The following is a 25,260-nucleotide window of genomic DNA, read 5'->3' as shown; positions in this document are numbered from 1 at the left end:
TTTAATAAATGACTAAAATTGAATTTTGTATTTACTATTTTATTTATTTTTATAATCAATTCAGTTTTATTCACTAGATTATAAAGATAAGAAGAGAAGATAACAAGAAGAGAAAAAAATAAAGAGAGAATCATAATCATAATAAATTAATATAAAATTTAATCTATTTTATCGAACTAGTTATCAATAACAATATAATAATAAAGAGCTTGTTAAGTTACAACCGATTATAACTTTCTCTTCTCACAAAAATTATGTGAGTTCCACCGCTGTGTTATTGTCTAACTTATCGCTGTATTACTGTTTATATGTGAGGGTTAAGTTACACACGGCTGTAACTTAGCATTTATCTAATAATAATAGAGGCCAAAAAAACATAAGAAAAAAAAATGTAAAGTCAATCTAAGTGAGAGCAGTGCAACTTTCCAACTCCACCCCGGTGTCTTGTAGCAAAGATGCTATTCGCATCACATTTCCTGCTTCTTAAATGTGAACAAAACCAACGGTGATAACATATTAATTTGTAGCAACGCCTTAATTTATTATTATCTTTGCAGACCTGACGCACAGAAAGGGGCGGAGAGAGAGAGAGAGAGCATTTTGGTAGCAAAGAAGTTTGGTTTGGTGAGCTGTGTTGAGTTTCCTTTCACTTCCCCCACCGTAGTACATATTCTTTAACCAACTTCCATCACATGGCCTCTGCACAATCATAAATCCACTTACCCTGCTCTCTCTTGTCTCTTTCTTTCTCTCTGTTTTTTCATTGAAGATATGCGGTATCAGTTTGAGAAATCATGAATTCGTCTTGTTTTAATCTCTATTTATGGTGGAGGGTTCTTGTTGTTTTAGTTTTTATTTGTGGAGTTGTTGTTCAATCTCTTGGGCTTAACACAGACGGTGTTCTTTTGCTTTCTTTCAAGTACTCAGTTCTCAGTGACCCTCTTGGCGTTCTTGGAAGCTGGAACTACAATGATGAAAATCCATGCTCGTGGAATGGAGTCACATGTGCAAGTCCAGGCGAAGGCAACAACGACTCTCGTGTTATAGGCTTGGCTCTTCCAAATTCTCAGCTGCTTGGCTCAATTCCTGCCGATCTTGGCATGATTGAATTCCTTCAATATCTTGATCTTTCCAACAATTCTTTAAATGGCTCACTTTCTTTCTCTCTTTTCAACGCATCCCAGCTTCGGAATCTTGACTTGTCAAACAACTTGATTTCTGGTCATTTACCAGAAACAATGGGGTCGTTACAGAACCTTCAACTTCTTAATCTCTCTGATAATGCCTTGGCGGGAAAGCTACCTGTCAGTCTCACCACTTTGCAAAGCTTAACAGTTGTTTCCTTGAAAAATAATTACTTTTCAGATGGTCTTCCTAGCAAATTCAACTCTGTTCAAGTTCTAGATCTCTCCTCAAATCTTATCAATGGATCTTTGCCTCCTGATATTGGAGGCTACAGTCTTCGTTACTTAAACCTCTCTTACAACAGACTTTCCGGCGAAATTCCGCCCCAATTCGGGGAGAAAATCCCAGTTAATGCTACAATTGATCTCTCATTTAACAACCTTACCGGGGAAATCCCGGAATCTAATGTTTTTATGAACCAAGAAAGCAGTTCATTTTCCGGAAATCTTGATCTCTGTGGCCAACCCACAAAGAATCCATGTCCAATCCCTTCTTCACCTTTTGATCTTCCAAATACCACAGCACCAACTTCTCCTCCTGCAATTGCTGCAATTCCAAAATCCATTGACTCAACTCCAGCAACAAACCCTGATGATGGATCGGTCAGTAAACCTCGGCAAGAAGGTTCGCAAGGGCTGAGACCGGGGACTATAATTGGTATTGTCATTGGAGATATTGCAGGAATTGGAATTCTTGCTGTTGTTTTCTTTTACGTTTACCGGTTAATAAAAAGAAAGAACGTTGAATCCACACTCAAGAAGGAGGCTAATTCAGCAAAAGATACTGTTTCCTTTTCGCCATCTTCTTCATCTTCAGAGTCAAGAGGATTCACAAGATGGTCATGTTTGCGCAAAAGAGGCGACGGTGATGAAGAATCAGATGCTTCGGTCTCTGATGTTGAAGATAATTACCATAGCGGTCGAAAATTAAGTGTGGATAATCAACGGCAGCAAGACCATGTCCATGAGCGACAAAACAAGAAAGGGACATTGGTGATCGTTGATGGAGACAAGGAACTTGAGCTCGAGACTTTACTCAAAGCTTCAGCTTATATACTTGGTGCGTCTGGTTCAAGCATAATGTACAAGGCAGTTCTTGAGGATGGCACTGCACTTGCGGTTCGTAGAATTGGGGAGAACAGTGTCGACCGGTTCAGGGATTTCGAGACCCAGGTCCGAGTCATAGCCAAATTGGTGCACCCCAATTTGGTTCGTATTCGTGGGTTCTATTGGGGAGTTGATGAGAAGCTTATTATCTATGATTTTGTCCCAAATGGCAGCCTTGCCAATGCTCGTTACAGTACGTCTTGTTTCTTGCATTATTTATTATTTGCTCTCTCTCTGTCGTGCATTTTGCATACGTTAGCAGAAATCAGTGGTTTTTGCTAAAGTGCACTGGGGACTGGGATTCGACGGTGGAGTAGGTGTAACCGAACGTCTGTTTTTTAATGCATGAAAGAAGTCAACTCCGTGAGAGAGAGAGAGGGAGAGTGAGGGGTTGTGTATTCCCTATCGTTAGCCCCACGGCGCTTGATAGCGGTATATAATTTCCAAAACAGATCACTTCTCTTTGAAAAAAAAAATGATGAAAATGACCATATATAGTCTTTTACTCTTTAGTAGTAGTCTTTGTCGCAGTTTTGTTATTTTGCGCCAGTAGATATGCTGGCTCTGGTTGATTGTTCTTCTTCTTCTTCTTGTTTTTTTTTTTTAATAATAATTTAAATTACTGATGGTGTTTCCGAATTTGGAAATTCCAGGGAAAATGGGCTCATCGCCTTGTCATCTACCATGGGAGGCCCGGCTGAAGATAGCGAAAGGAGTCGCACGTGGGCTGGCCTTCCTCCACGAGAAAAAGCATGTGCATGGAAATTTGAAGCCCCGGAATGTTCTTTTGGGTAACGATATGGAGCCCAAAATTGGAGATTTTGGTCTTGAACGGCTTGTAACGGGTGATACGAGCTCCTCCAAAGCGGGAGGGTCGGCAAGAAATTTCGGAAGCAAGAGGTCTACGGCGTCCCGAGATAGTTTCCAAGATCTTGGACCTGGGCCTAGTCCAAGTCCAAGTCCTAGTCCAAGCTCTTTAGGAGGCATATCACCTTACCATGCACCTGAGTCACTGCGGAGCATTAAGCCTAATCCCAAGTGGGATGTCTACTCGTTTGGGGTTATATTGCTTGAGCTTCTAACTGGAAAGGTCATAGTTGTGGACGAGTTGGGTCAAGGGAATGGGCTTTTGGTTGAAGATAAGAACCGTGCTATTAGGCTCGCCGATGCAGCAATACGGGCTGATTTTGAGGGCAAAGAGGAGGCCTTGTTGTCCTGCTTCAAGCTAGGATACAGTTGTGCATCTCCTCTCCCACAAAAGAGACCATCAATGAAGGAAGCTCTCCAAGCTCTCGAGAAAATTCCTTCTTCACCTTCACCCTACCTTTACGGTCACTAATGAGTAAGAACGACTTGGAGCCATTTGTATTGTAGAGAGATGTATGTATGATTGACTGCTAGGTCCTTATTTGTTCCGGGTTTGGACGTTGGATTGTAAGTTGTAACTGAGTTGAGTTTATGAGTAGCTGCTGTTGCTGTAACACTGATTTTTCTTCATAATTTTGGACTCTGTCCATGTCATTTTTAGTTATCCGTCCTGGGAAATTCGGGGTTGCTTTTTGTCTCTATTAATTTGATTTTGCTGTGTTTTTTTGGGTTCCAATTTTTTTTTTCCAGATTTGGTTGCTTTATTTGAGTACAAAATGCACATGCGTGGGTTATGAGGTAGTCCAACAATATGAACGCACTGAGGTCATTGTATATTTGTTGAATTTTCGGTCGATCTAATTTTGTGCAAATAATTGCATGCAATCAATAAACTAAGGATAATTGCATGCAATCAATAAAGTAAGGCCATTATCAAAGTCACATTATCTTCTTATTATTATTCATAACTGTCATTTTCTATCATATCATATAAAACACGGTGACATTTCTTTATTGAGCTGGAGATGCATTTCTCTTTTAGTTCTTTCAATTGGCAAATGTCAGTATTAGGCGCTTGAATTATGTCGTTGACAAAGCCTTTTGCCAAATGGCTAAATTATTGATGGGCGACATGAAGTGTCCTCTGGAACACATTTTCCTTGGGCTTGTTATATCATTTCTCTATAGAAGACAAATGTGTTGAAAATTGCGAATCAATGAAGTCTAAAGCTTTTCATTCAATGTACATATTACACTATTGTCGTTGGTATTTCATATAAAGCACTATGTTATCAGTTATAAGCAGGTAGAAATAATAATGGAGCTCTCCTAATAAACAAAGTTTTGAGTTGAGGAAAAGATTGATGTCATGTCCTAAAGTTAGTTGATCTAGTGCAGTCAACATCTAATAATAATCATAATCATCAATATAATGAACAAAAAAATATTTAAAAAATAAAAAAGCTTCTCACAAATTTTAGAAAATTTACCTAGGTAGCTACTTTCAAAAAATTATTATCAAAACTAAGCATATAAAAAATTTTCTTACATTCTTAATCGCTTACACTCACGTTGAACCAAAATACCCTCAAACAAATACTAATCAAACAACTAAACCCCTGTTCACGCAAGTTTCATTGATCATTACAGCCTCATTCATGTAAGTTTATTGCCTATTGTTAAGGAAGCTCATATGCATAGAATGGTCAGTGAAGCAGAGGATTGTAACACCAGCTGTTTACAGATACAAGTGGATGACATGGCTTGCCAGCTGGAGCCTGGTGGTTTTGTAATCTCTTGCACACGTGAAGATTAATAGAATCTGTTATAGTCTTTCTTGTGCAAAATAGTTAGTTAGATAATTAGCTAATTAGCTTTTATGATTAGTTATAAAAGTTAGTTAGTTAAAATCACTACTGATGTATATAAAGAGAATAATGTACAGATTCGTTGTATTGTGATTTTGTGAAAAATAAACAAATTATGTTTTCTCTGTTTCAATATTATTGATTTTCTACTTGGTATCAGAGCCAACAATGGCGTCTGCAAATCTTGCTTCTTCTTCCTCATACCAAACTCAAAATCTTGCTGCAAATTCAACTACTGTTTCTTTTACTTTTAATACACCAGTCAAGCTCGATCAATCCAATTATCTCATATGGCGATCACAAGTTCTAGCCTCAATTCGTGGAAATAGGCTTGAAAAGTTTATCGATGGTTCGATCACTCCTCCTTCATCTCATATAGCTCAAAGAGTTGATGATGAACTCAGATCTGTGGAAAATCCAAAATTCATAACATGGAGATCTCAAGACCAGGTGCTGCTTGGATGGCTGCTCTCCTCCATGAGTGAAGGAATCATAAGTCTAGTGTTCAACCTGGAAACATCACTTGAAGTGTGGAAAGCAATTGAGGTACAATTTGGCTCGCAATCTAAATCTAGACTTTTCCATTTAAGGTACATGATGAATTCTACAAGGAAAAATGATATGAAGATTACAGACTATTTTATTAAGATGAAAAACATAGCTGACAATATGGCTGCAACAGGAAGTGCTTTAAGTAGTGATGATCTGATTTTGCATGTGTTATCTGGACTATGACCAGATTATAATTCAGTAGCTACTTACATTACTGGTCAAGTAGGAGTTAGAAAAATGAATGTGAATGAGGCATATGTCATGCTCTTAACTCAAGAGGCTAGGATTGAACAACAGTCACAAATGCTTGCTGGCGTAGATATGAAGAACAATTTTGAGGCTAATTATGCTTAAAACAGAGGAGCTAAGAAGAATAACATGTCAGGTGGAAGAGGTTTTAGTGGTTATGGTTATAATTCTGGAATTGGAAATGGTGGTTATTACAAAGGAAATTTTGGTACTGACTCTGCTGGTGCTGGTACTGGTTTTAATACTCAGTTTAGAGGCTATCAGTCAGGCAATCAAAAAGGAGGAGGAGGAGGTAACTGGAATAATAATAATGGAGTTGGCAACTTTAACAATGGCAAACCACCTATGAATTCTAAACCTCAGTGGAATACTTCAAAACCTACTTGCCAGATTTGTCTCAGGCCTGGACATACTGTAAACATCTGTTGGAAGCTGGAAGAATTCATTATTTCAAGTGCTTACAGACCACCACCAAATAGAGGACCAAAAGCTGCTTATTTAGCTAACATGAATGCTCCAGCTGATACAAATTGGTATCTTGACAGTAAGGCTACTCACCATCTCACTAATGATCTGAACAATATGCATATGGTTGAATCTTTTGCAGGTACTTCTAAACTTGTCATTGGAAATGGTGTTGGTTTATGCATAACACATACAGGCTGTGCTGTTTTGAGAATGCAAAGTTCTGTAAATAAATTTGAGCTTAAGCTGAACAACATTCTTCTTGTGCCTAAAATAACCAAAAACCTGATTAGTATATCCAAACTAACTAGAGATAATGATGTTGTGATAGAATTTACTAATGATTTCTGTTTTGTTAAGGACAAGGTGAGGAATCTGATCATGTTGTAGGGCAAAGCTAAAAAAAGATTGTACAGATTGCTATTAGTCTCAGCAAACAAATCTTCTTCTTATTTGTTAAACCAGGGCCTTCTTGCTCATGTTGAGTCAGCTGTCTCAACTCAACCCATTTCAATGTTTTTTGCTGTTAGTTCTAAGTTTCAGAATAAAACTGCTTCTCAGTCACATACTGAAGCACAGTATAGTCAAAACTCTGATTGTATGTTGAGTACTATGATTTTACATCAAAAATTAGGTCATCATAATGCTAGAGTATTGAGTCATGTAATAAACTCTTGTCCATCTTTCAAAACTATCAATGGAAATAAAGGTTTTGATTCTTGTGATGCTTGTAAGTTGGGAAAAATGCATAAACTGCACTTTCCAGTAACTGAAACCAAAACCAGAACTGCACTTGAAATTCTACATACAGATCTATGGGGGCCTGCTCCTACACTCTCTTTACAAGGTTATAGATACTACATCAGCTTTGTTGATGATTTCACAAAATTCACCTGGATCTTTCCTTTAAAAACCAAATATGAAGCCTTTCAAGTATTTAAAGTGTTTAAAGCTCAAATAGAGAAACAATTAGATAAATCAATAAAGTGCCTTCAGTCTGATTGGGGTGGTGAGTATAGATCATTTGTTCAATTTCTTCAAAAGGAAGGAATTCAGTTTAGACATTCATGTCCTTATACACACAATCAAAATGGTCTTGTGGAAAGAAAACATAGACATATCACTGAGTTGGGTTTAACCTTACTTGCACAAGGCAAGTTACCTATAAAATTTTGGTGGGATTTATTTCATACAGCTACCTATATTATCAATAGACTTCCAACTCATGTTCTTTCCTTGAAAACCCCTTATCAATATCTTTTCAATCTAAAGCCAGATTATCCATTTCTCAAAACTTTTGGTTGTGCTTGTTTTCCTTTCTTAAGAGATTACAATCATCACAAGTTCTATTTTCATACTTCTAATTGTGTTTTCTTAGGGTACAGCCTTTTACACAAAGGCTACAAATGTCTCCATTCATCAGGGAAAGTTTATATAGCCAGTCATGTTCTCTTTGATGAAACTTATTTTCCATATTCTAATGATCCCACCTTCTTGCATTCTATGCCATCAAAGTCCTCTGACTTTTTTTACAATTCATTCCAATCCTTTCATATTTCAATCCCTAATAGCAATCAGCATCCTTTTGAAGTTGCTTATGCAGGTACAGATTCCCATACCTCAAGTTCTACTCACAACATCATCCCACTCCCTTTTACCACATTACCAGCTGCAACCTCAAACACCACACCAGCTGCAACCTCAAACACCACACCGGCTGCAACTTTCAACACCACACCAGTTGCAACCTCAACCATCACACCAGCTGCAACCTCAAACATCACACCAGCTATAATCTCAAACATTACACCTTTACCTACAATAAATCAAACCTCTCCAGACATGCCATTATCAACTTACAAATCACTTTCTTCACCTCCACAATCCATCATATCTACTCATCCTATAATTACCAGAGCTAAAGCTGGCATATTCAAACCAAAGGCATTCTTGACAGCTCATAACAGTTTAGAACCATTTAATGGTGGTAAAGCTTTGTCTGATTCTAAGTGGAAGGCAGCAATGCAAGATGAATTTGATGCTCTCATTAGAAACAAAACTTGGAGCCTAGTACCAATGGATCCAGAATACAAGTTAGTAGGTTGCAAGTGGGTTTTTCGAACCAAATATAATACTGATGGTTCAGTTTCTAAGTACAAAGCTCGTTTAGTTGCAAAGGAGTTTCATCAGACAGCTGGAGTCGATTATTCAGAAATTTTCAGCCCGGTAGTAAAGTCTTCTACAGTCAGAGTTATTCTTAGCTTGGCAGTCATGCAAGGCTGGAATGTTAGGCAAATTGATGTCAATAACGCATTCCTTAATGGGGATCTCATTGAGGATGTGTTCATGCAACAACCAGAAGGCTTTGTTTCAGAGGGAGGATATGTCTGTAAACTAAACAAAGCCCTTTATGGCTTAAAACAAGCTCCAAGAGCCTGGTATGATAAGTTTAAAGGATGTCTTACAAGCTGGAATTTTACTAATTCTAAGGATGATACTTCTCTATTTATCAGGCATGATGTCAAGAGTATAATTCTTATCTTAATATATGTGGATGACATTTTGATCACTGGATCAGATTCAGATCTATTGGAATCTTTCATTGCTAAGCTCAGCAAGGTCTTTGCACTAAAAGACTTGGGTCTAGTGACATATTTCCTTGGTGTAGAAGTCTGCTATACAGATAATGGGATGCATCTCTCTCAAACTAAGTACATCAAGGATCTGTTGTCTAAAGCCTTAATGCAAAACTGTAAAGAAACTGACACTCCTTTCAGCACAGGCTACAAGTTGGAAAGATCAGCTAAGGGTTCTTTGGGTGCAGAATTTGAGAATGCAACTCTATATAGAAGCATTGTTGGAGGGTTGCAATACTTAATTCCGGACCAAACATTGCATATTCGGTCCATAAGCTTAGTCAATATCTAAGTGCTCCTACACTTCAACATTGGTTAGCTTGCAAAAAGGTGCTCAGATATCTTCAAGCAACTGTCACTTACGGTCTCTACATTCAGAAGGAGGGAACCTTGGAGACTATAGGATTGACAGGATATTCAGATGCCGATTGGGCTTGTGACATTGATGACAGAAAATCTATTGGAGCTTATTGCATTTTTCTTGGCAATAACTTGGTTTCCTGGTCTTCTAAAAAGTAAGCCATTGTAGCTAAATCTAGTATTAAGAGTGAATACAGAGCTTTGTCAGCAGCTAGCTCGGAAATCTCTTGGCTGCAATCTTTATTTTCTGAGCTTAACATCACGAAATTACCAACTCATGTTCTATGGTGTGATAACCAAAGTGCTGGAGATCTAGCCAGAAATCCAGTTTTTCATTCAAGATCAAAACACATAGAGCTAGATGTTCACTATATTAGAGACAAGGTTCTTAACAAGGAATTGGAAGTGAGGTATATTCCTACTAAAGAGCAAGTTGCAGATGTCCTCACTAAGCCCTTGTCATTCCCTAAGTTTAGTTACTTTCGATCCAAGCTCAATGTGTTTGGTAGACCCTTGAGCTTGAGAGGGGATGTTAAGGAAGCTCGTATGCATAGAATGGTCAGTGAAGTAGAGGATTGTAACACCAACTGTTTACAGATACAAGTGAATGACATGGCTTGCCAGCTGGAGCCTGGTGATTTTGTAATCTCTTGCACACGTGAAGATTAATAGAATCTGTTATAGTCTTTCTTGTGCAAAATAGTTAGTTAGATAATTAGCTAATTAGCTTTTATGATTAGTTATAAAAGTTAGTTAGTTAAAATCACTACTGATGTATATAAAGAGAATAATGTACAAATTCGTTGTATTGTGATTTTGTGAAAAATAAACAAATTCTGTTTTCTCTGTTTCAATATTATTGATTTTCTACTCCTATCATAACATCTCCTTCGACTATCAGTCCATCCCCTGTCGCTCAGAAATCCATTTACCCAACCATTCCCTTTGCTGATTTTGACATCGTTAACTGCAATTTTGTTGTTTCGTGCTATCTTCAGAATGGTGGCATTTGACAATGGCTTTGACTCTCAATGACACAAGCGATCGACAAAAAGTTAAAATCCTTCAGGTGAAGAGAAGAAAATTGCATTAGCTCTCCTCTCTCGAGTTTGAACGCCCAATGTTTTATTGGTGAACAAAGCATTAGATTTTCTTCATTCTCTGTCATTTTTTTTCATTAAATATGTTCTAATGGCTTGTTGCAGAATTTCTATAGAAGATGAGCAATAGATTTGTGTTGGACATGATAATTGATAATTAGTTTACAAAAATAGTGTTTGTTAAAAAATACGTTTAAGGTTATATTTTGTCATTTTTTTTCTTGTTCAATTTGTTGTCATTTTCTGTGAAACTCAATTTAAAATTGTTTGCAGGTAAGTTTAATTTTTTCTTTTGTTCAATTTGCTGTCATGCCTGTCGTCATTACTAGTGAGATGGGTATCATCGCCTAAGTGATGAAAATGGTCGATGGCACCACCACCTGGTCGAGGGGTGTTATCACCTATGATGGCAATGGGCGATGGTATCGTAGATGGTTGCCATCGCCTAAGCATTAGTGGTGGGCGATAGGTGCTATCACTCAAGTGATGGTAGCAGGCGATGGCACCATAGCCCAATCAATGGGCAATGATAGCCATCATCCACATTTGACATGGGTGATGGAAGCTATCCTTTTATTTTAAAAGTGCATTTGATACACTGTATTATATTATGTTGTATTGCACTATTTTAATGTTGATATATTGTATTATGTTGTATTGCATTAGTATTGTATTATAACAATGTTGTACAATTTTAGATGTTATATTGTACTGTATTAATTTTTAATTAGACTATATTTAGCGTTGCATTGTATTGTATTAATTTTTTGTGACTAATTAAATTAAATAATTAGAAAATAATATTTATTAATACTTAGAAAAATAATAAATATAGAAATCTTAAATTTTAGAAATTTTAATAATTTTTTAGTAAATGTTAAAAATTAATGATTAAATTTCTAAAATTTGTATTATAATAATAATAAAATAAAATATGTAAAATTTAATATTATATGTAAATAATAAATTTATATTATAATTATTAATATAAATTTATAAATTACCATATTTGTTCGAATTCAAGAGTGTAAGGAATTTTATTGTATGCTTAGTTTTGATACTAATTTTTTTCAAATTGGTTACAAGGTAAATTTAGGTCAAGTTTCAAATGATTTGATTGGAAAAGAATTAATTTGAACTCAATTTGAATTTGTAGTCCGATCCGATTCCATTCGAATATAGTTCAAATTAGATAAAAAATTCAGATTGAGTTCAAATCGAATTAGGTTATGATTACATATAGATTAAGTTGGTTTTAGATTACAATTAGATTTGGGTAAAACAGTATGGATTCGGATAATGTAAAAAACAACTTTCTTATATAAATTTATAGGATTTGATTTTTATTGAAATTGAAATTTAAAAAAATCACTATTAAGCTTGAGGGAGTTAGATCTCTATGCTCATACTCACTATACTATTAATTCTAACTAAAATCATTGATAATTATGACTTTTTGTTGTTGGAAAGTGTTATTAAACATAAAAAATTATTGAATTTAAAAAATTAAAAATGTAATCAAAAATTGAAATTAATTGTTTAATAAATACCATGAAAAAAATTTCATTGTTGGTGGCTATCGACTGGGCTTAGAACTAAAAAGTGGCAATTGGTTTGAGGTGGCGCGGTCAAAGTCAAGCAAGCTGCAGCAATGGTCACCGGGGCCGATAGAGCAGACTGCAGCAAGTTGTGTCACGGTAAAGTAGAGGTCTCATCACGGTGACCTAGCTTCATGCTGGTGAGATGGCTGGGCCGGCCGATAGGGTGCACGACGGTGAGTATGATCAGATCGGGTCTTCGTGTGCGCTAGGTGCGCAATGGTTTGTCACTTTCTTCAATTCTTGTGTGTTGTGTAGTCAGTAATCAACTAGATCTTAGATATTTGAGTTAAAAATTAAAAAAATAATAATAATGTCAAATGTTAACCCGATCAAATTTTTGGATCAAATCGGATCGAGTTACAGCCTCAATCTGCATGTGAACCGAACCCAAATTAATCAGATTGGGCCGGGTTATTTGCCCACCCTAGCTACAGAATTGTCCTAAAAAAGAATTAGTTAAAGAGTGAGATGATATTGGGCCGTTATAGCGCTGGGCTTGGCTTAAGTTACTGAGGGGGGGTCGTCCAATATCGTTGCGGTCCAGAAAACCTAATCAGCAAACAAGGAGCGGGCGGCCGGTTTTGGACCGTTAGGTCAGGTCAGACGAATCATTTTGAATTGAAAAAGTCCCGCTCTTCAACTCATTTTAAAAGCCCTCCTCTCGCCGTCAATCTGTCTCTGGAATCGAGAAGACAAGAGACGTTGGATACAAAGTAGAGACTCGGACGTTAGAAAGAAATTTGAATTCAAAATCAAATAAGAAAGACGAAATGGCGACGAATATCGGGATGATGGATTCGGCTTATTTCGTCGGTAGATCGGAGATCCTCGCTTGGATCAACTCCACTCTTCATCTCAATCTCGCCAAAGTTGAAGAGGTTTTATACTTCTTCTTCTTCAAAACGTAAACCTAGCTTATTTTTTGTAATTTCTGATATAATTTGTTTGAATCTCTGAAATTCAGGCATGTACGGGAGCAGTTCACTGTCAGTTAATGGATGCGACTCATCCAGGGATGGTGCCGATGCACAAGGTCAACTTCGACGCCAAGAGCGAGTACGAGATGATCCAAAATTACAAGGTCCTTCAAGATGTATTCAACAAGCTTAAGATCACTAAGGTGTTTTTCTTTTTCCTTATTCGGAATTTGGATTTTAAAAAAAAAATGTTACGTTTATTAATTCTATTTATGATTATACAAAATTCTCCCACTCATCGATTTATTAATTCTATTTATGATTATATTTTGGCCTTTTGACAATTTAGCACATCGAGGTTAACAAGCTGATTAAAGGAAGGCCGCTTGACAATTTGGAATTCATGCAATGGATGAAGAGATACTGCGATTCGGTTAACGGAGGTCTTATACACAGGTATATTTTTTCCTATTTATATTTTGGACTTGTATCCTTCTCAGGCGTTATCTCTTAAAACTAAAGAAAGCATTAGTTTGGCTAATTTTATTCCCATCCAATACATATGTATATGGATTATTATTCTAATACTATTTTCAATTTGGTACATTCCACGTCATTTATTAAAATATCACGATTTTAAAATATCTGCCACCTGAACTTCCTATCTTCATAATTATATATTGGTTTTTAATGATTATTGATTGATTAGAACTGCTCTGGTTCCTTTTTGATACTTGGAACTTGGAAGTCTAATGGATACTGTTGTTTGGCAAAGCAAACTAAGGTTGAATTTAGACCAATGGGTCAATTTTAAATTGATTATTGTCTGATCCGCAAAACTTCTAGATTAATTGAAACTTTCATTTATTTATGTACCTTTTTGTTTATTTCTAAAGATAGAAATGAAACCACCCCTCTCCCAGCAATGTAAGGAGATTCAAAGTCCAAACGCCTTGTACTGCCCCTCAGAGGTCTTACAAGTTAAACCAAGTAGCACCCACAATAACTAATTGTGTTGATACTTGTTTACCCCTTGAAATTTATATTAACAAGAAAAATTTAATGGTAAATATCTGAAAGACTGTATGTATTATCCTGATGTCTTCTCTTCCAGGCCTTCAAGCTTTCATACGAGACGAAAGTTTCCAGGCTCCCTTTCTGTCTAGGTTTTTTGGATGATGACTTATGAATTATGTCATATATAGTAAACTGCTTATTACCATTGTTGATAGTTACAATCCATTGGAAAGAAGGGAGTCTTGCAAGGGAGGAAAGGAAGCAAGCAAAAAATCTGCATCATCTCAATCTACAAACAAGGGTGTGACAGCCGCTCCTAAAGCTCAGTCTTCTCACAATGCTCGAAGGCATGATGTAACGTCTGTCAACCCTACAACTCAAGCTATTAAGACCTCAAAGCCATCTGCTGTTGTGCCAGCATACGATGAACAGGTAGATACTTCATATGAAATGTGATTGACAGAGATATTTTAGCATGACATATTTGTGAATCTAATACTTCTCTTATGCAGATCACAGAGCTGAAGCTGTCAGTGGATAGCCTCGAGAAGGAGAGGGACTTCTACTTTGCGAAGTTACGAGATATTGAGATTCTGTGTCAGAGTCCGGGGATTGAACATTTGCCTGTAGTGTCTCTTGGCTATATCTTTGGTGACATTCGAGTAGTGCATAATCTTATATAAACGACTGGTCTTATGAAGTGATAATAACTGACTTTTGTACTGTTTATAGATTGTAGGAGCAATTAAAAGGATCCTGTATGCTACAGATGATGATGCATCAGTGGTGGCTGAAGCTCAAGCCATGGTGTTCCATCAGCAGAAAGAAGCAGAACCGCTGAGTCCTATTGCTGAAGTGTCGGAAGAAAGAACAAGTTCAGAAACTCAGAAGAGGAAGAACATTGTGAATGTTGATGTTGATACTGCTGGCATCACAACATTGTCTCCTAGGCAAAGGCTCTCTGATGTTTCTGATGTCCACTGCAGTGGGTCACCTCTTATGACTTACTGAGTTAACTTCTCATTTCCATGATTTACTTGTTGTATTCCATCTAGCTTGCAAGATAGTTTTCTCTGCACATTTTACCATATATGTTGTAGCAATTGATGTTTCAAATGTACTTCAGAAAATGGTGGGATCGTGAAATACAGTGTTTTACAGTTAGCCTAAGATGATTACACAGCTGCTTCTGTTTGCCTGGAGCTCGAAATTATATCTGCCATTTTGCCTCAAGTTCTTTTGTTTGGCATTTTTCGCTCATTTTTCTCTAATGAAAATCAGAAACATAGATAAAATACTTTAGGGAGTGATGAAGCTCTTCTTCTTAGCTTTCAATTGTGATTTTTCATTTGTTGAAATGTTAGAGATTGGAAATCATTTGCTTTTCTTACAGAAATTGTTTAAATGGATGAAGAATTTCTTACAGAAATTGTTTCAGTCGAGGCTCCTGAGTCTTGGTTTAACAGAAAAACATTCTCAAAAACCAAAACTAAATATTTAAGAAAAACAATAGGGATGAGAGAATCTGTAAGAGTGTAATGAGGTTTGAACAATTGGTGACATTTGGAGGTGTTGCATGACCCAAGGCTGAGATTCAGCCCTCTTTTTAAGGCTGAATAAATGTCTCTCCAAGATTAAGCAGCAAACCACAAGCTCTCATTGAACCACGAAATAAGGGGACGTCTCATATAAATTCTTCATCAAAATCTGAAATTTCACCTCAAAATCTGAATTTACAATCTTTGTAAACTTCAACATGAATACACAAATTAACAGGGTTAGCTTCCAAATCTCTCTCCTCTCTTTAATCTGTTTCTCTAACATGTTACTATGACAAAAATGTTGATAACATTAAGAAATTTCTATTTTTATCTAATTAAATGTGATTTATCTTACCTCTTCAATAGGAAGTGGAAGCTATGCGTGCACCAGGTACAGTTGAAACAACAATCGTGGACACCAAGGATTATCGGTCACCAGCAGGGCAGAAGCAGGATGAAGAGCCAAGGAATGTGCAGGTGATTCACCACACCTATCCGCACGGCAATCCCACAACCAGTGGTGGTCTCTTGGCTGACGCCGCAGCTGCTGTGGCAACCACCCTTCAATCAGCCAGGGATGCCATTTCTAGAAAATAAATGCACATGTAACATTCCATACAACAAAAGCAAATTAACTTATAATCTCCCCATATTTTATCTTGAACATTTTGATTCTGTAAACATTATTTGTACATATAATTTTCATTAGTTAACAGGCCTTCTAAGTTTTTGTGGCCGCGAAATATTATCATGTAAATGCAGAAAGCAACATAAAGATATGCTTTATGGTACACCAGAAATGAATTTGCTTCTTTTTCCCAGCTTGTCTTTCACGCTCTCTATTTATCCTTTTCCTCCTTTTTTATCTTTTTTTCCCCTTTTAAAAAGAGAATATGAACAAACTAATCAAATTTAGTATGTGTTCTGCGGACATACAGAAGGACCCATTAAAATTCTCTTTCTGGCACAAATTGGTAACACGATTCTAAGAAAATCGATGTCAAATTACAATTTGCCAAACACCAAATGTAACACAAAAGCTAGTGCCCTTTATTCTTCTTCTACAAACTTCGTGCGAATCCTATTCTCATTTGCTTTATGCCTTCAAGGCCATGCAAATATGCATTTCATTAGCATATATGTCTCTCTAATTTGCTTCCCTATAGTTCTCAGTTCTCTAGAGTTACAGGTCGCAGCTCATAATTTCTTCTTCAATTTTCAAGGTTTGTTAACCAATTCTTATCTTTCTTTTCATTGCTTCAAGTTCACGAATTCTTTTTACATCTTTTTTAGTGATAAATTTGGTTGAATGAAGTAGAGAAACAATGGGTATGGTAATATCAAGACTGAAAATGCTGTTTGCGAGGAAAGAAATGAGGATTTTAATGGTGGGTCTTGATGCTGCTGGAAAAACAACCATTCTTTACAAGCTCAAACTTGGAGAGATTGTTACTACCATACCCACAATTGGTATTTTCAAATTCACCCTCTGTTTTATCTATTACTACTCTGTGATCATTTTGTGAATTAGATTATATCATATTCATATATAGTTGATTAAAGAAGATGATTCCTTTTGCTTTTTTTTTTTTTTTTGAAAAACTATTATTTGTATTCATCTGCCTATAACTGGACGGCTTTGCATCTTTTCCTTAGAATACAAGTCGATTCTTTTTTAAAATTCGAAGAGAAAATGAGAATGTTTGATAACTGGTTTGATTTTGGACGAGGCAAGGATTCAATGTGGAAACTGTTGAGTACAAAAATGTAAGCTTCACGGTGTGGGATGTAGGAGGGCAGGATAAGGTATGTTTTTGTTTCAGCGTGTCCATAAAAGAAGTGAAATTAATTGTGGACTAGAAGTTGAAGAGAAAATCAAATTGCGTTTTTTGGGTTCTATTTTGATTGCAGATAAGACCATTGTGGCGACACTACTTTCAAAACACACATGGTCTGATATTCGTGGTCGATAGTAATGATCGAGAAAGAATTGGGGAAGCCAAAGATGAACTGCATAGAATGCTGAGCGAGGTTCGCAAAAGTTTCATTAAATAAACATAAACGACAATTCGTCTATGAACATCCTTAAATCTTGACCCTCGAGCCTTGAGGAAACTAAAATTGGTGTCAATGATGCATTTGCAGTTGAATGCAGGGCATGTATATGTAAATCATTTATTATTACACATACAGCAACAAAATGAAGAAAGTGGTTTTTGTTTGGTAATGTTAATTACAGGATGAGCTGCGTGAGGCCGTATTGCTTGTATTTGCTAACAAGCAGGATCTCCCAAATGCCATGAGTGTTTCAGAAGTCACTGACAAACTTGGCCTGCACTCACTTCGCCAACGTCGCTGGTATAAAAAAAAATAATCATAATAAAGACACTGCTTCCTTTCAACTAATCTATTGAGGCAATCTTCTTAACCTCCTTCTGATGATTAATGGAATTTCAAAATTTAATTGAGCAGGTATATCCAGGCAGCTTGTGCCACCTCTGGTCAAGGACTTTATGAGGGTCTTGATTGGCTCTCTAGCAATGTCTCTGCCAAGGCAAGATATAAGCCTAGCCAGCTACCTCAATTTCGTCGCTCATCTTTTTTGCTAGCTTATTTTTGCTGAAATATATAATCCAATAATAGCCCTCCTTAGTCACTTATTTTTGTTTGTGCGTGCACATGCAGGGTTAATTCTTCGTCATGAAATTGAAAGCTTTGGTTTCCTGCTGTCTGCTACTTGTCTTGTCGATTGAGAAGAACAAACTTCACACGCTATTAGAAGAAAACCATTAAACTTCTGTTCTATGAACATGAATGACTTGAACTTCATGTACTCTTTGAGACATTGATCAGTAATTCAGTACTTCGTCACTCTCTTTCTATGATACCATTTCTTGGTGTAATTCTTCAATATGAAAAGAATGATTTTCATGTTCTCGAAGCTGATTTCAAAGGCATGTTTTAGGACAACACTTGCTAAATTTTCATAGAGTACTTTGGTTGGAGATACAAAATAAAGGAAAAATACGAGAAATTCATCATTTCTCTCATTTGATTGAAAAGAAATTAAGCAGTTTAATAGGAATAATAATTGTTAAATTTTTCATAAATGTGTGTACAATAGAACAAAATTTATTAAAATAATCATGTTATTTTTTATTTATACTATTTTTATGAGTGACAGTATCGATATAAGGACATATTTACCCCTAATTTATTGATGCTTTAATGGTGGGGATTATGATTTAAATAAGCATTATAGTTTGAGATGGATTTGAAGGAAAACCCTCTATAGCACTCTGAAATTATATATATTTCTAGGGATGTATTGTACCATAGCTGTTCAAGTATATTTGTATTTGGGAGTGTACTCTTACAAAACCAAGTAATTATATCTTGGAGGATACATCGCCATGTTGTTCATCTTGCACCAAGACAGTGTCTTGTGTGGGTGGAATATTTCCTTAAAAGGACAGTTCTGTCTAGCATGCCTTGGCTCTAGCAAATTGAGAGAGACAAATCTAGCGTCCGCAACTTCAAACTTTCCCACAGAAATACAATTTTCTAGTGCTTGTAATGAGATAAGGGCTTCGACAGGCCTGTTGTGCTTTGTAGCATCGGAATTTCAAACATATCTTCATTAACATACTTTCAACATCAAAATTTACTTCAAAAAGCAAAGTTACAGTACAGGTGTAGTTCTCTAGAGCATGACATTAAGAACCTACAGCCGAATCTCCTCCACAATAATGCCACATTTCCAAATTGATGCAGGTCCCTTCATCAATAAATGGAATTGATAGAGCTCCCTTGTTATAAATTTTAGTATTCCCAAAACTTTATTAATAAATTTGGTTACAAACTGCTAGTGAGATTCAATAATTGAAGTGCAAATTTCAGCTGCTCTGATCTATAACTTTGTGATGTTCCCGACGTTAGGTGAGCATCATGGAGCATAATTCCTACCGTAATGGACTTCTGGTTAGATCATGACACGTCTCAAAAAAAAGGCCATCAATTTTGTGTTTCAATAGTAGGTACGGTGGTTGTTGACAACAGAAGCATAACGGATATGCATATTCACCAGTCACAACAGCAGAGGCCCATCTATTGACTAATGAATATACATTAAGTTTTATATTTGTAACACAGGACACAACTACAAAAACTTCTTCTCTTTTAGTTACTTGCCTTCTTCAGGACAGACATTTGATCTGCAAGGGTATTATTTTATATATATATGTATTGTCAATTTTTAATTTCTGGTAATGACTGTCTTTTGAATTTTTGATTGGGCGTAGAAGCAAAAGATTGTTCAAGTTTGGGGATCAAGAAAACATGAACCAGTGAACCTGAGCTTGAGTATGTTTGTTTTTTACTGGATGTTGATAAGATTTAACAGATATGTCGTTGCTTGTATTCTCAATGATTTGCTGCATAGACTTGAGAGCAGTGGCATGGCTGGCAACTGACTGAAAAATACACATAAACGTCAGCTGTCCCAACTATCTGAAACGTCCTATTTCATTATCAGTGTCAAGAAAGGAACTGAACTTTGACAATTTCTCACTTAATATTAAAAAGACAAGCTTTTCTCTAGCTGTTTTCAACCACTTCAACCTCTGTTATTTCACATGCTGTTCACTACTATCTCCTCTCCTCTCTTGTTTTAATTTTATTTTACTTTTATCCATCTACCATTGACCAGTTGTGCACTCCAAATCTATTTCTTTCTTGTTCCCCTTCATGATTGTTTATTTGTTTTCCTTTTAGGCAAGGACAATGGGGTAATGTGGGAGAGACAAAAGTCCTGTAAGCATAAAGTCAAATCCTCTTGACATGCTGTTTAACACATTATACATATCTTAACCAATGGATTTTATCAAATGATTAGACAAAAGCTTTCTGGTGTTGACTATAGGATGCCCACAAGTTCAAAAGTCAGTTGAAATTCTAATTTTGATGTCTCCCCAATCCCATCAGGTGCTTTAACACCGGTAAATAAAGATATAGATTTAACACTAAAACCTTAAATACAAGATTTCATAATTGCACAGGCCACAGCAAACTTGAGCTACACTTACTGCCATGGCATTGGTCATCTCGGTCACATGTCTCTGGACTCAATACTTGTATCTCCATCAGATTCATAAATAAACTGGCTATAACTCAATTATTTCCTGCACAATGCACCTACATTTTGTCAAGACATTAATACACCTAATATTTAGTTTAGAGGGGGTTAATCTTCATTATATCACTTTAGCTGGTTTTAATCTGTCTTGCATTGGAAAAGGTAATTTGTTTCTTTTTTAAAATTGTGTCTAGTACCATAGAAGTTGCCAAAATAATTAAAAGGGAAAAACAACTGAAAAACCAAATCGCCGTAGACTTCATGCTAACAACTAGCCACGACCTTTAATAGGAGGTAATATATTAACATGATTCCAGAATTATTATTAGTAGCCCACAGGCCACAGCCTTAGCTGTTCTGTTGAACTCTGTCATGGATTTGCTAAGCTACATTATGCTTGATTAATGTCTAACATCAAAGCAAAATTAGGACACGGGATCAAAGTACTACAAGTAAAACATCAGCACAAAATCAGTATATTATTCATCTAAGCATAGACTTCCACAATTCTTTATGCAAAATTATCAACTATTATCCATCTGTTAATAACTTAAGATTTACGAAGCAAAGAACTGATGAAGTACCAAAAATCAAAATGCACCAGCAAAGCCCTTTTTCCTATCAATTCTTCTTGTAGTACAAAGTTTAACAGATAGTTATATGATAAATACATTAACACAAGAAATACCGTAAAACCTTAAGTTTATTCATATTTATGAAACATCTCACTCTGTAACTTTTATATTCTAGAATTGTTACTGGTGATAGCTTCAAAGAATAAAAATACATTTGTGGAATAAAAGTACACAAGAAATACCAATTTGTGACTCAGACAGAGGAAAGCATAAAAGTCACTTAGCCACAAGAGACATTTGTGGAATAGGCATTCAAATTTGCTAAATATTCAGACAGTAAAACTCTTTGCAGCAAAGGGCTAATACTTGGTGCAATTAAAGGCACAAATTGGTTGGTACGCACTGAAAAGGGTATGCGCAAGTACACAGAAACCTACAGTTGACCACCGAGTACTAATTTTGAAAGTAACAAATTTAAGTACATTAGAGGGTGAGAGGGAGAGAGGTCTTGAAAGCAGGAAGAATTTGTTGCAGTGAGAATTAGGTTACTCCTAAGACTTTCACCTTAATATTTAACAACTCTGAAGAGCCCATTGACTCGTTTAGAGTTTAGATGTTTTATACTTAAATGAAACTAATCTCTGTCAATGTTACTTTCAATCAAATTAAAAAAAAAAAAATCTCCATGTCTCTGTACATCACATTAGGAAATCATCAATTTCTCATTCAAGACAATCATTCACTTAGGCAACCCATCACCACCTATTGTTCATCCAGGACCTAACCAAAGAACTAAGGACAATGGAGATGAATGAGATCCTAGGATCATGGGTTATTAATAAACATGCATGCTAATTTAAAGGGAGGGGGGGAAAACCCACTATCTATTCCTTCATTCTCAAACCATTTAACAATTCAACTCAATTGCAAAAGATGAAAGAGTGCACTTCCTTTCATTTCTGACTAATTTGATATCAAAGTTTGAGCGAGAATTGCAATAGTAAGTAAATCACAAACATGAAGTAATTGCACTTTGAGAACTCATCCTGCTGATATTAGCAAAAGGCTAAAAGTGCGATTATAGAATAACATCCCCTATAGTAGATATTAGGACAAGGAAAGACTAACGAGGGCTGCTAAGCACATCCACAAACGTGCGAGTAAGTGAAGGCAAACGCATCTGCTGAACATGGATTCTGCTCCTTTTGAATCGAGGCTCCGGTGGTGATGAGAATGGCGAAGCAGCAGGCCACGAGTCATTTGAGCTGTCACAGCTGAAATTCGCATCAATAATACAACTCGGGCTTCCGGGTAATGGAAAATGCTTGCGCTTGCAACTCTGGTTTTGGCTTCCGTTGCCTCTTGATAACTCTAGGATGAGCAAGTAGCACTCCTTAAGCTTATCCTGCTTAAAGACAACCAGCCTATAACCATTGGCAATCATGTATTCGAATCTGACAAAATTGGCAAAAGAAGAAAATAACAATGAAACAGAAACAGAGGAACCAATGTACTGAATGCAAACCTGACTGATGTTAAGCACACCCATAAGCAGATTTTGGTGTTCCACAGGATTGCATGGCTCAACCTCCTGAATTGTATGAAGCATTGTTGCAGTAGCCAATGTAGAAGGAAGATAGCACATAAACCGTGAATCTGGAATCAAATCCAGAACCAGATATTAGCATTTTGAAGAACAAATATGATCAACCAATTACAAATATTCACTTTTGCACAGTGGAGGCTCCAAAATTAGCAATAAAAAAGGCAGTTTTTGATTGCTTACCAGCAATGACAGAGAGAAGCAAATGCTCACACCTATAGAGAAATTCCCAGTGCAAGTGGGTCTTCAACCCAAGCCTTCTCACAATGTGATCAAAGAATGAAATAGGAGTCACAGGATTCATCCTCCATTGAAGTGTAGAGAGCACCAGAAGCTCCATTCTCTGAATAGTCTTTGCCTCAAAAACATATTTCGGGTCCTTCACCTAAACACATCACAAACCGCACATGCCAAAACAAACACAACAAGTTCAATGACCAATAAAATTATAAATATTTAAAAAAAAAAAAACAAAAACACAAGTATACACAATAAAAGAACCCCATTTTGATAAATCAACAGAAAGCTCAAAAAAAAAATTTAAAAAAAATTCCCAGACAATGCATCAACAAAAACATACTTGCAAGTCCAAAAGAAGGGGCACTTGGGTCTCATCCACTTTAGCAGCCAGAGACAAGCAAGCTACAGCAACAAGCTGACCCATCCAGGGCTTGTCTTTTTGAAACGAATGGCTTAAAATGAACCTATCAAAGTAGTTAACAGCAAGAATAGCGGTCAAAGCAGTGAAACCAAAATGAGCCTTAACCCTAAGCACCCACTCAACAACCTCTTTACGAGCCAGAATTAAAATCTCATCTGAGATTGGATCACTAGGCACAAAGTTTTCTTTTTTTTCTTTACAGATCAAAGACAACAACTCGTTATCATCCCAAAACAAGTCATGTTCTTGCAAAACAGGTGGTAAAGGCGACTCCTTTTCCTCACATCTCTCAGTCTCAGCATCAATACAACACTCCTCAAACTCGAAACTTTCTTCATCGCAAAAAAGGCCGTCAAGAGCCAGTGGAGTGGTTTCAAGCTGGTGGTGGTGGGCATCAGTATTATCTTGTGGCAAAGCCATGTTCTTCAGAAAAGAAGAAGAAGAAAATAAATCCTTGGCTCATTATAACATGAAAAAATCAGTTTTGGGCATTTGTTTCTCTCTCTTTTCTCTGGACACAGCCTAGTGTGAGAGAGAAAGCGAGGGACAGAGGGCAAGTGAAGGGTTTTTATCTGAGAAAAACCTTTCACGCCTGTCCTTTTTTTTATTTCTATTTTCATGTATTGTTTTGTTTTTCTTTTTTAATTTTATTGCTATGCTGAGGGTTTATATGTTCATTTCATTTCTGGGACTACCTGGCTTGCCGTTGGCGCCAATCAAAAAATTAATAAAAGTTGTAATAAGTAACGGCACGCCACAGAGAACCATTTTTTTTTTATATATATATTTTCTCCCGTAAAAAAAAAAAATTAAAATTGGAAATAAATAATGAGACGCCCTGCAGTTTGCACAGGCTCGCGCTGTGACGGGAAAACAAAATCATATATTTGTATTCATTTGTACGTACCGTATCGTCTCCATACCATACGTACCGGGTGTGTGTGTGTGTGTGCGCGCGCGCGCGTGTGTATATATATATATAAAGACTTCGTAGATCTGCTTTACGATGACTTGCTAATTGGAAATGAATCAACTGAAATTAAAAAAAAAAAATCCCTCTCTTTTCAACGAGAGTGTAATACACGCTCGAGATTATTGAGTATCATTCATCAACTTGTCAACTGACATTTTAAATTTTGATTTAGTTTGTTGTTTAATTTGATTTATTATAAATCTCTGAACAGTAATGTTTTTCTTTCTATTTTCTTTATGTCTAAATTGATATAAAACTAATAATCTGAATATATTGTATCAAGCGAATGACAAGTTAATCACCACCAGATCACATGAACCATATGTAATAACTAATAAACAAAGTTAGTTCAAATGATTATCTTACATATCCTCAAAGTAAAAAATGAGTAAAAATAATATTTATTAGGGTTTTAGTTATCAATCCAAAATATTAATCTATTAGGTGAAGAAACATATCATAATTATAAACTCAAGTAATTCCTCTTTATCGGCTAATGTAGATTGTAAAACACAAATCAATAGTCACCCTTATATAAAACCAACCCACTTCCTTTTCGAATGAAAATCACCTTGATGCTTTTATTCGACACGTCTCTATAACAAAATCTAACACCACATTTCAGTTATTAGGATCTTATTTTAATACTACTTGCCTATCACAATATTTTGACAATTAAAATTTGATTTTAATATTATTTCCTATCACCATATTTTGACTATTAGAATCTAAATTTAATACTATTATATTTAGAATTTCTAGATCTACACTAAAAGAATAACATATTATATAAAAAATTTATCATATTTATAAACACAAATAACCCTCGTTTAATAACTAATATAAAATT

At 36.1% G+C, this 25,260-nt stretch overlaps 4 protein-coding genes and 1 non-coding gene across 7 annotated transcripts; 4 read left to right on the top strand and 1 right to left on the bottom strand.

Moving 5' to 3' along the window:
* The first annotated feature begins 416 nt into the window (after nucleotides 1-416).
* LOC102627203 (probable LRR receptor-like serine/threonine-protein kinase At4g37250) lies at nucleotides 417-3,818 on the top strand. Its single transcript, XM_006466484.4, has 2 exons — nucleotides 417-2,484; nucleotides 2,945-3,818. Exons 1-2 carry the CDS (start codon nucleotides 795-797, stop codon nucleotides 3,628-3,630), a joined length of 2,376 nt encoding a protein of 791 aa, XP_006466547.2. The 5' UTR covers nucleotides 417-794; the 3' UTR covers nucleotides 3,631-3,818.
* A 1,895-nt stretch (nucleotides 3,819-5,713) lies between these two features.
* Nucleotides 5,714-5,850, top strand: LOC112496452 (small nucleolar RNA Z247). The gene has a single exon (XR_003063013.2). It is a non-coding gene; the product is annotated as a small nucleolar RNA Z247 (small nucleolar RNA).
* A 6,683-nt stretch (nucleotides 5,851-12,533) lies between these two features.
* On the top strand, nucleotides 12,534-15,093 carry LOC102627490 (microtubule-associated protein RP/EB family member 1C). Its single transcript, XM_006466485.4, has 6 exons — nucleotides 12,534-12,867; nucleotides 12,954-13,109; nucleotides 13,256-13,362; nucleotides 14,139-14,355; nucleotides 14,436-14,549; nucleotides 14,656-15,093. Exons 1-6 carry the CDS (start codon nucleotides 12,760-12,762, stop codon nucleotides 14,932-14,934), a joined length of 981 nt encoding a protein of 326 aa, XP_006466548.2. The 5' UTR covers nucleotides 12,534-12,759; the 3' UTR covers nucleotides 14,935-15,093.
* A 1,284-nt stretch (nucleotides 15,094-16,377) lies between these two features.
* LOC102627788 (ADP-ribosylation factor 1) lies at nucleotides 16,378-18,401 on the top strand. 3 transcript variants are annotated; one of them, XM_006466488.4, is made up of 7 exons: nucleotides 16,378-16,687; nucleotides 16,780-16,934; nucleotides 17,200-17,270; nucleotides 17,376-17,495; nucleotides 17,704-17,822; nucleotides 17,937-18,018; nucleotides 18,150-18,401. In XM_006466488.4, the coding sequence occupies exons 2-7, from the start codon at nucleotides 16,790-16,792 to the stop codon at nucleotides 18,153-18,155; spliced, it is 543 nt and encodes a 180-aa protein (XP_006466551.1). In that variant the 5' UTR covers nucleotides 16,378-16,687; nucleotides 16,780-16,789; the 3' UTR covers nucleotides 18,156-18,401. The 3 variants fall into 3 exon arrangements, with proteins under 3 accessions (XP_006466551.1, XP_006466550.1, XP_006466549.1); XM_006466487.4 differs by having other exon boundaries at nucleotides 16,758-16,934; XM_006466486.4 differs by having other exon boundaries at nucleotides 16,380-16,687; nucleotides 16,783-16,934.
* A 3,701-nt stretch (nucleotides 18,402-22,102) lies between these two features.
* LOC102628473 (cyclin-D3-2) lies at nucleotides 22,103-24,027 on the bottom strand. Its single transcript, XM_006466489.3, has 4 exons — nucleotides 23,357-24,027; nucleotides 22,960-23,161; nucleotides 22,699-22,829; nucleotides 22,103-22,578 (listed from the first exon to the last, which is right to left on the bottom strand). Exons 1-4 carry the CDS (start codon nucleotides 23,855-23,857, stop codon nucleotides 22,297-22,299), a joined length of 1,116 nt encoding a protein of 371 aa, XP_006466552.2. The 5' UTR covers nucleotides 23,858-24,027; the 3' UTR covers nucleotides 22,103-22,296.
* Between the last annotated feature and the right edge of the window lie 1,233 nt (nucleotides 24,028-25,260).

Source organism: Citrus sinensis, chromosome 7 (assembly GCF_022201045.2).
Source record: "Citrus sinensis cultivar Valencia sweet orange chromosome 7, DVS_A1.0, whole genome shotgun sequence".
Lineage (NCBI taxonomy): Eukaryota > Viridiplantae > Streptophyta > Magnoliopsida > Sapindales > Rutaceae > Citrus > Citrus sinensis.
The sequence above is the reverse complement of the archived record's forward strand: the minus strand, read 5'-3'. Positions and strand labels throughout refer to the sequence as shown.

Bases quoted from the DNA above. Each gene is read 5' to 3' on its own strand.
- LOC102627203 (XM_006466484.4), top strand. From the start codon at position 795: ATGAATTCGTCTTGTTTTAATCTCTATTTATGGTGGAGGGTTCTTGTT. The intron at 2,485-2,944 runs GTACGTCTTGTT...TGGAAATTCCAG, and splicing joins CCTTGCCAATGCTCGTTACA to GGAAAATGGGCTCATCGCCT.
- LOC102627788 (XM_006466488.4), top strand. From the start codon at position 16,790: ATGGGTATGGTAATATCAAGACTGAAAATGCTGTTTGCGAGGAAAGAA. The intron at 17,496-17,703 runs GTTCGCAAAAGT...TGTTAATTACAG, and splicing joins TGCATAGAATGCTGAGCGAG to GATGAGCTGCGTGAGGCCGT. The intron at 17,823-17,936 runs GTATAAAAAAAA...TTAATTGAGCAG, and splicing joins TCACTTCGCCAACGTCGCTG to GTATATCCAGGCAGCTTGTG.
- LOC102627490 (XM_006466485.4), top strand. From the start codon at position 12,760: ATGGCGACGAATATCGGGATGATGGATTCGGCTTATTTCGTCGGTAGA. The intron at 12,868-12,953 runs GTTTTATACTTC...TCTGAAATTCAG, and splicing joins ATCTCGCCAAAGTTGAAGAG to GCATGTACGGGAGCAGTTCA. The intron at 14,550-14,655 runs GTAGTGTCTCTT...TACTGTTTATAG, and splicing joins CGGGGATTGAACATTTGCCT to ATTGTAGGAGCAATTAAAAG.
- LOC102628473 (XM_006466489.3), bottom strand. From the start codon at position 23,857: ATGGCTTTGCCACAAGATAATACTGATGCCCACCACCACCAGCTTGAA. The intron at 23,162-23,356 runs GTATGTTTTTGT...TGATGTGTTTAG, and splicing joins CCCTTCTTTTGGACTTGCAA to GTGAAGGACCCGAAATATGT. The intron at 22,579-22,698 runs GTTTGCATTCAG...GTCTTTAAGCAG, and splicing joins GTGTGCTTAACATCAGTCAG to GATAAGCTTAAGGAGTGCTA.